This window comes from Engraulis encrasicolus, chromosome 3 (genome assembly GCF_034702125.1).
Source record: "Engraulis encrasicolus isolate BLACKSEA-1 chromosome 3, IST_EnEncr_1.0, whole genome shotgun sequence".
NCBI lineage: Eukaryota > Metazoa > Chordata > Actinopteri > Clupeiformes > Engraulidae > Engraulis > Engraulis encrasicolus.
In genome coordinates this window covers 40,808,540-40,817,892 of record NC_085859.1, presented here as the reverse complement: position 1 = coordinate 40,817,892, position 9,353 = coordinate 40,808,540, and the positions used below count along the sequence as shown (strand labels likewise).

The 9,353-nt window shown below is 40.6% G+C and overlaps 1 protein-coding gene across 1 annotated transcript; it reads left to right on the top strand.

Annotated features, from left to right (window-relative positions):
- The first annotated feature begins 3,617 nt into the window (after window positions 1-3,617).
- coq5 (coenzyme Q5, methyltransferase) lies at window positions 3,618-8,990 on the top strand. Its single transcript, XM_063195417.1, has 7 exons — window positions 3,618-3,824; window positions 4,229-4,378; window positions 5,623-5,850; window positions 6,098-6,204; window positions 6,431-6,519; window positions 7,061-7,172; window positions 8,099-8,990. Exons 1-7 carry the CDS (start codon window positions 3,623-3,625, stop codon window positions 8,198-8,200), a joined length of 990 nt encoding a protein of 329 aa, XP_063051487.1. The 5' UTR covers window positions 3,618-3,622; the 3' UTR covers window positions 8,201-8,990.
- Window positions 8,991-9,353: the final 363 nt, after the last annotated feature.

The window sequence follows — 9,353 nt, the reverse complement described above, 5'->3', positions numbered from 1 at the left end:
TGCAATTGTTATGGTGAATGAAAAACAGTCCCTCAAAAGTTGTTGTGGCTAGGCTGACAGCTGGGAAACTTTATCGTTTTCTCCACAGAGGAGGGGCCAGGAGGCGGGGCGAGGAGACAAGCGCAAGTGGAGGAGGCAAGGTCACATATTAAGATGCACTCAAGGTTTCAGAATCACCTGGTTGCCAACAGGGAACTTGACCTCTAAGATCAACTTTGAAGGTCAAAAGGTCAACCGAGATCAATAAAAAAATTCAGTTTTTTGGTGATGTGCTTTCATAAAATACAAGTTGTTTGCATGGTACTGTATATTGAATAATTAGTAGGCCTATAATTTAATGTTTGATTTGGCTTATCATGGTGGGGCTCTGACCTGTCATCCTTAGATATTCATCATAGCTCATTAGCATAAAATTAACTTGTGTTTTTAAAATTTTCATTCTGGTCATCTCAATTACTTTATTCTTCTTTGTGAAGCACATTAAGCTGCTGGTATGAAATGGACTATACCTCGACTCACCAGCGAATTTGCTTTTGCCCCATCAATTCAACATGCTTTCCATAGAAAAAAAATAATTACTTCAGTTATTCTGATGTGTTTCAAATGGTTATAGCAATGAAGGATACTTGATGATTTGCTATGTCATATATAGTTAGGAAAATAAAAACCTACAGTAAGAGTAGAGCAAGTATTGCACACTTCTCTTGATGTTCTCATGACTACTGTAGAATTTTTGGTTGCAATTTCCCAGGCTTGAGTTTTTGTGTAACCTGTACAAATCACCATGCTTATCTTTGGGTATTGATTGACTTTTTTCAGAAGACAAAAAGACAATTGATATGTTACCATCAAGTGATGCATATGGATTGCATCTTGCATAACAAATCAGCAGGCAAATGTATGGCTGCAGTCTGACAAAGTACATATTGACAAAGACACTGAGGAGACAGGTGGTTGGAAATTTGTAGACCAAACACTTGATGGCTGTGTGGCATAGTAAACCCTCCAGTTCCACATAGTAGCTTAGGACTGATAAGATATGGTTGTAGAACCAAGAGGGCAATACATGCCTGCAGTTGCCTGAGGAATGGACAGCCCTGTATACCTGCATGTGATTAAAATGTAGAATGTTTAAACGCCGTAGGGATAGAACATGATCTGGATGACACAACCTTTTTGTAATAACAGCAACAATAGGTCCTTTAAATACATAAATATCCAGTATGTACTGACATCACATTTGAATTTTAATTATTGTTTTGATTATTATTGAAGTAAAGAAACAATATGATGAATTACATTCTTGTTATTGACAATTTGCAATAATCACTTTCACTCATACCCTAATAATAAAGACTATATAACTTCTAACTATACAGTCCCCTAAAGTATTAGAACAGAAAGGCAATTTTCCTTGTTTTTGTTGTTCACTGAAGACTTGGGTTTAAAGGGGCTCTAAGTAGGATTAAAAGGTTAATTAATCACTGTCCAGAGTCATCTGATACTTACAGTAGGTTAAGTGTGACTCTCGTGAACACTTCTACCGTCCACTGACAGAAAATCCCAAATGCAACTTTTGACAGCGCTGTCCACTTTGGGAGAAACCTCATCAAAACAGTGTTTTATTTTCTTTACGATTATTTGTTCCAATACTTTCACTCACCTAAAATGATTTAAATAATACGAAATATCTCTAACTAATATCTCAAACTAATTATTCAATACATCATGCAAACAACTTGTATTTTATGAAAGCACATCACAAAATACCCAAAATATATATATATATTTTTACCCCGGTTGACCTTTTGACCTTCAAATCTGACCTTAAATATCAGGTTCCATGCTGGCAACCATGGACCATGAAACCTTAGTCCATGCTGATAACTTCTAGCATGATTGTCAACTTTTGAAAAAGAATTCCATGAATATGACCCCCCCCCCCCCAAAAAAAAAAGGCAAACCAGAAAATGCATTGTTTTTGACATTCATATTTGACCTTAAAGGTCAAGTTCCATGTTGGCAACCAGGTGATTCTGAAACCTTAGTCTATGCCGATACCATCTAGCATGGTTGCTTACATTTGAAAAAGAATTCCATGAATATACAGTTCCCAACAAAGACTAGCAAGAAAATACCCTGTTTTTGACCTTTTGACCTTTAAATTTGACCCTAAAGATCAAGTTCCGTGTTGGCAACAAGTTGATTCTGAAACCTTAGTCCATGCTGATGACTTCTGGCATGGTTGCCCACTTTTAACATCTTTTTAACAATTTCTAACTAAATAACACTGTTATTTTACCGTGGTTGACCTTTTGACCTTCATATTTGACCTTAAAGGTCAAGTTCCGTGTTGGCAACCGGGTGATTCTGAAACCTCAGCCCATGCTGATAACTTCTAGCATGGTTGCCAACTTTTAACAGAAAATGCCATCAAACATATATTTTTGAGGCTTGGCAGGCTGACTAATCTGTGAATGATGATGGTGGAACTGATACTGCTTAAACAGAGGGAGCAGGGACACTGAAGCCACTTAAAACCACCATAATCACACAAGCCCTGCCCTGAGGGCCTGACCTGCCTGACTCTCTCCCCCCCTTTTTTCAGCTCAGTGGCCACTGCTCCTCTTCTATTGTCAGAGGCGTAACATGAGGCCTGGGACTTCACCCTTGGTGCTGCTGTTTCTCTACTTCTCTTTAGGCCAGGCCTTGATTCTCCCTCCCTCTCTCTCTCTCGCTCTCTCTCTCTCTCTCTCTCTCTTCCCTCGCGAGACAGTCGGAAGCGTGACGGAGGTCATCTTGCACCTATTCACCCCCCTCGGGGATTGAACGTGCGACCTCGTCAACTACAACGGTCCGGCAATGGGAGACACAGTACGATACCGCTGGGCCAAGAGACTAGTCTCTCGGCCCAACAGCACGAGACTGTATGAGGCTATCGGAGGGAGGTTTACCAACGCTCCACGCCAACTCTGTGCTAGTTAGCCTCCATTACACTAGTCAAGTCCTAAGACCGAGTCCAAAGAGGTTCCAGTCAGACAGAGACTGTGTGTGTGTGTGTGTGTGTGTGTGTGTGTGTGTGTGTGTGTGTGTGTGTGTGTGTGTGTGTGTGTGTGTGTGTGTGTGTGTGTGTGTGTGTCCGGCTGGACTGGACTGGAGTAGGTTCTTTCTCTATAAGTGTTGGGCTTCATTTGACACAGATCCGAACAGATGGACTTCTGACCCCCCGCACCCTATGCTAGCCTAGAACTACATAATCAAAATTCACACTTCACTCACTGCAAATAGCCCAACCCCCTGATTTTGATATTTAAATATAAACAGGTCACACCCTGCAACATTTTACAGTTGAACAGTCACACAAATCAGACATCTGACATCTAGCCTGTGTTCCATTGCACTGCTGTCTTGAGGGCTGTACACTTGCACGGGTGAGGCATAAATGCAATTTCGCTGTGTGCAGTGAACACTGTGTGCTGTGGAGTGCTGTGTTACAATGACAATGGGAGTTGGAGTTTCCTGTGGGCGTTCAGTCTCGGAATTCAAACTGTAAGAACTACAAAAACGCGACGTCGCAGACTTATGACGCAAACGTTATTTAACACAGGCGTGGAAAAGCAAGATGGCAGCCCCAGTGAGGTGTGTTGTCCTGAGGCTTCTCCGTGATTGTACGCGGAAAGTAAATGTGTTTTCTACACCACAAGCGCCCAAAACGATTTATCCTTCCAGTGGCATGGTTTGCAGATGTTACAGTGATGATTCGCACGGCAAAAACACTCATTTTGGTTTCGAAACGGTACCAGAGGAAGAGAAAGCCGAGAGGGGTAAGTTGCTCAGTGATGTCCTGTCCTGATAACCTTCTCAACGTAGATAGGCAGTCAGAAATGCATGACAAAACTTAACTATGAAGAGTGCTTGATGCACAAAAACTATCCAATTATAAACAAGAATCACAACGATATCATTGATGGTATGCTATTCACAGGAATGTTCAGGTGAAACCTAGTCATTCAGTGAGCTGTCAAAGAGCTGTCATAGAGAGGCACGCGCACAGTTTACAAAACTATGTTACATACCGGTAATAATTATACTCTCAATGGTCGTTACTAACAACAACATATCACGATTGTCACTTTTGTCTAGACTGAGACGATACAATCTTGCTTCCCCAGCGTTTGCAGCACAGACATGATTGTTTTGTTATTTGTTTATCCCCATACATGTCAAGTGTACAAGGTTTTCGAGAGTGTGGCTCAGAAGTATGACGTGATGAATGATGCTATGAGCCTGGGTGTCCATCGACTATGGAAAGACATGCTACTCCACATAATGAACCCTCTTCCAGGGACACGCCTGCTCGATACGGCTGGTGGCACAGGTATACTATTTTCCCCTTATCATCTACCCTGATCTTACATAAAGGTTTTTGGCTGAAGAAAAATCATGGCTCTCTTGAGTGGGAACTGTGTAAATGTCCACAGTGCCTAGACCTACACTCACCAGGCACTACATAAGGAACACCTGTCACAACTGCTCATTGAGGAAATTTTCTGATCAGCCAATCACATGGTGGCAACTCAATGCATTTTTGCATGTAGACATGGTTGAGATCCGATGCAGTTCAAACCGAGCATCATAATAGGAAAGAGAGCTTATTTAAATGACTTTGAACATGGCATGGCTGTCAAGCTGAAAGGGCTTGATTTGAGTATTTCAGAAAATACTGATCTACTGGGATAGTCACACACAACCATCTCTAGGGTTTGCAAAGAATGATACAATAAAAGAAAAAAAAATGCAGTGAGCAACGATTCTGTGGGCAAAAATGCCTTGTTGATGGTAGAGGTCAGAGGAAAATGACCAGACTGATTTGAGCTGATACAAAGGCAACATTAAGTCCAATAACCACATATTACAACCAAGGTATGCATAAGAGAATCCCCTGATTACGCAGGACATCAAATCTTGAGGCAAATGGGCTATAAGCAGCAGAAAAACACATTTGGTGCCACCCCTGTCAGCTAAGAACAGGAAAATGAGGCAACAATTTGGACAGGCTCACCATAAACGACACTAGAAGATCGGAAAAATTTTACCTGGTCAGATGAGTCTTGATATCAACTGCAACACTCGGGTGGAATGGTCAGAATTTGGCGTCAACAACATGAAAACATGGGTCAACCCTGCCTTACATCAATGTTTCAGGCTGGAGATATAATGGCATTAAGATATTTTCTTAGCACAATTTGGACCAATTAGTACCAATTTATCTGTGTTGGAATGCCACAGCCTACCCAAGTATTGTTGAACACTGTCAGGATGGATCAGAATTAAATAAAATTCCAATGAATTGTGTGAAATGGCTTTAATTAATTGTCCCCCTTGCTACCCTGTCAAGGCAAAAAAGAACCAGTATTTTTCCTGCATACACTTAATTGTTTTTGTAGGCCTATTATACATTTTTTTTTTAAAGGGTGAGCAGAAAAATCTTATTTTGATGGGCCAGACCATTTGTAATTACGAAGTAATTTACTAAACGGTCTGGCTCGTCAGGCTAAAAAAAGTCCTGTTTGACACAGACTGTGCAGGCTTTAATCTACAGTACCGCTTGTCTTGTCTTAGGTGACATCTCCATGCGGTTCCTGGACTACACTCGTACTCAGGCTGAGAAGCAGCAGAGGCGCACCATTCGCTCCCAACAGACCCTCTCGTGGCAGGACATAGCCAACGGCAGCCAGACCCCCAATGGGGAGCAGGAACTCCAGGAGTCCACGGCCGTCGTCTGCGACATCAACAAGGAGATGCTGAAGGTCGGCAAGGACAAGGCGGAGAAGATGAGCTACGGCTCAGGTAAGAGAGATAGGATGAATAACATTACTAGCCTGATTATCATTAAATTACAAATGTCTTTTAGACTTGGTCTGACCAAGAGCATAACAATGAATGTTTCCCAAGCGGCATGGTTGACCTGCCTCCCTAGGTTTGCTACTGTTTTTTGATACTTCCCTACCCAGCATTCACCTTTCTCTCTTCTGTTGATGACCATGGAGTCAGTATCTGTCACGTGAATCGTGCTGATCCTTTGCTTCTATTGCAGGGTTGTCATGGGTGGTGGGTGATGCAGAGGAGCTTCCGTTCGCTGATAACCAGTTTGATGTGTACACGATAGCTTTTGGTATTCGCAACGTCACTCACATTGAACAGGTAAGCATCATGGACTTTACTGATCATCTTCTGCACTTCCATCATCGTCCAAGTTCTTACTAATAAAATAATTAGTGTTCCATGTGCCGTCTTCCGTTTCACGTTGTGCTAATATTTTAATGGCTTAATTATGTCACCCTTACAGAAACACTTAATCAGTGTCCTGTCCGCTCTGATCGTGATTAATGCTGTGTGTTTTTTTCTCCCCGTGTATTGTCTACTGTAGGCCCTGGATGAGGCCCTGCGTGTTCTAAAGCCTGGAGGCAGATTCATGTGTTTGGAGTTCAGCAAAATGTCTAATCCTTTATTGTCCAGGTGGGAAGAACATTTTACACATACATTGTTTTCCCTCCGCCAATTAATGCAATTTAAGTATACTAGATTCCTAGTATAGGGCTGTGCAATATATCGAAAACGTATGGAAATCGCGATATCAAGAGTGACGATATGCGTATAGCGAAAATGACTTAATTATCGCTAACAAGAATAACATTACTGGGCAGTCCAATCTCTAGCTGAATATCAACAAATGCGCAAGAAGCCCGCCATGACCAAAACCACGCCCCCCACACAGACCAACAAATTAGTGACACGAAAAACAGTCGGCTATATTTCTAAATATTGTTTAAATATAGTTATCGAGGTATTGCATGCTGTTATTTAGTATCAATTTTTTTCCTTTATCGTCCAGCCCTAATTCCTAGTGTAGATGCAATTTTATATGAATTAACAAGGTGTTTGTAATTTTAAACGTACTCCTAATCAAATGAAATTGTAAAAAAAAAATCACATCCGAACCTTCTACTCTGAAATGAGCATGTGCTAATGTAGAGCTTCTCTACCTTGTCCTCTGCAGTCTCTATGACGCCTACAGCTTTCAACTCATTCCTGTTCTGGGAGAGGTCATAGCTGGAGACTGGAAGTCATATCAGTACCTGGTGGAGAGTATCCGCCGCTTCCCAGATCAAGTAAGTATGCATTGTATAATGTGTGTGTGTGTGTGTATATGTATAGTATGTAAACGTGTAACCGGCGTGACGTGTGCCTCTGCGTTACGTTCCTTTTTGGGGGAAAACATTGGGGGATAAGCCAATGCAAAGTACAGTGTAATTGGTGGTGTTGGGAAAGAAGAAACAAAATACAAGGACCTGTAGACTACACACACATTCATATGCTATACACATTGTATACACACACACGCACACGCGCACACAATAATATACCAGACAGACCCAGATACAATTTAGTTGTAATGTGCCCCCTCTTGTGGTGTGAATGTGGTGGGAGATTGTTTCCAGTCCTGTCATTTGAAAGTGTTTCATTCCTGTCATTTGTACTAGGATGAGGCAGTTGAAGAGGCTGGCTAAAGGTTTTGTTTAAATTGGGAGAGAGAATCTAGCAGCTACTCTTCACCAGAAAAAACTTAGCAGAGCCATTGGCATTGGGAATCACAGAAAAAAAAACCTTGTGCCAAATGAAATTCTAAGTAGTATATCTTAAGAGACTAAGATTATGTGTATAATGTTATGTACATTGAAGTGTACAATGTAATAATTATACAATAATTCTTAATCTTCATTGAACGATTCAGAGCAACAACCTGCAAAGACAGTTGGATAGTAATATGACGACAGCTTTAAATTAATTTTGATGGCTCAAGGGCTTAAATGTGCCCATATATGCATATGAAACAATGCACCAACTTACAAGGTTTGGTAAAAGCAGTAACACCTCTTAGGAGAGTGCTTTGTGTCTGTGGAAAAGGGCGTGTATAGAAGACTTGGAGCTTAACATGAGTAACTGCTGGAAGAATTTCAGTGACTTTTGAAATAGTTTTGGGCCTCGAAAATAAGAAGGTTGTGTCTGTGTGCTTCTCTTGTGGTTTTCCCGTTAGGAAACATTTAAAGGCATGATCGAGGACGCAGGGTTTTTCCGCGTGCAGTACTTCAACTTGACGGGTGGGGTGGTGGCTATCCATTCTGGCTTTAAACTATGAAGCCGCGGCGGCCTCCACTGTCCAGAGGGCGAAAACTGAAAAAGAAGGCAAAGAAAGATGCCCAACAGACACTTAAACCCTGCGCTCAACCACAGTGATGAAGAAGAGCTCTCAGAACGAACACACAAGACCTCACTTGAATGTTGTGTGAATGTTTTCAATACTGTTAAACTGGTGTCGCATATATAAGTATATATATAAGTGATAAACATTCAGCTACATCTTGTCTGGTTTGTTGAAATATGGTGTTATTTTTTTTTGCTCTGCATCTGTAGGGATTGGGATGGCACTGTTATGTTGTTGCGAAACAAACACTTTGAAAACATAGTGGACAAGCAGAGACTGTTGTTATGAGTGTTGTGAAAGAGGCATACTTTTTTTTCCAGCAGAAAGGAACCACTGGCTGGAGTGAGTCAGGAGGGAACCATACAGGGGTGCATTTCTCGAAAGTGTAGTTGTTAGCAGTTAGCAACTTGGGTAGTTGCCAATGGGAAATTGCATTGCAACCAACAAAGTATCTAACGTAGTTAGCAACGACGCTTTTGAGAACTGCACCCCTGGCCACCACATGAAGTTTGTCAACACACTGCACCGATTCATTTTCAAATGGGTGGTGCATAAACTTAAAAGTCAAGTTAAGATCAAAATTAAGAATTTATTTACTGTGTTGTGGATGACTTACTGTAAAATGTTCTGCGTGTTTTGTGCTGGTACATTTTTTAACACACTGGTGGTATGCAGCAAGAAAGACACAACAATGTTTTACTTGAATAAAACCATATATTTTTCAGATCTTTGTACACTTTGTTACAAAACTGTATGGTACTAAATTTTTAAAATCAGTTTTTGGTCAGAGAATATTTAATTGTTTTGTGTGCAATTACCATGTATTTACAAAGTCTCACGTTAGTGATCTCAAAAACCAAAGCAATAATAATAAAAAAAATCCAAACCTTTTTCATACACTCTGAACATAAGACATGGCTTAAAGATAAATATATTAGTAAATAAATATTCAGAGAACATATTTCCATTTATGAAATGCGCTGCTATACAGATACTGAAATATACACAGATGATTTCTAGCCTTTCTTTCTTTTTTAAAAACATTTGTAAAATGGTAATGATGGAGAAAATAATTATATTTAAAAAA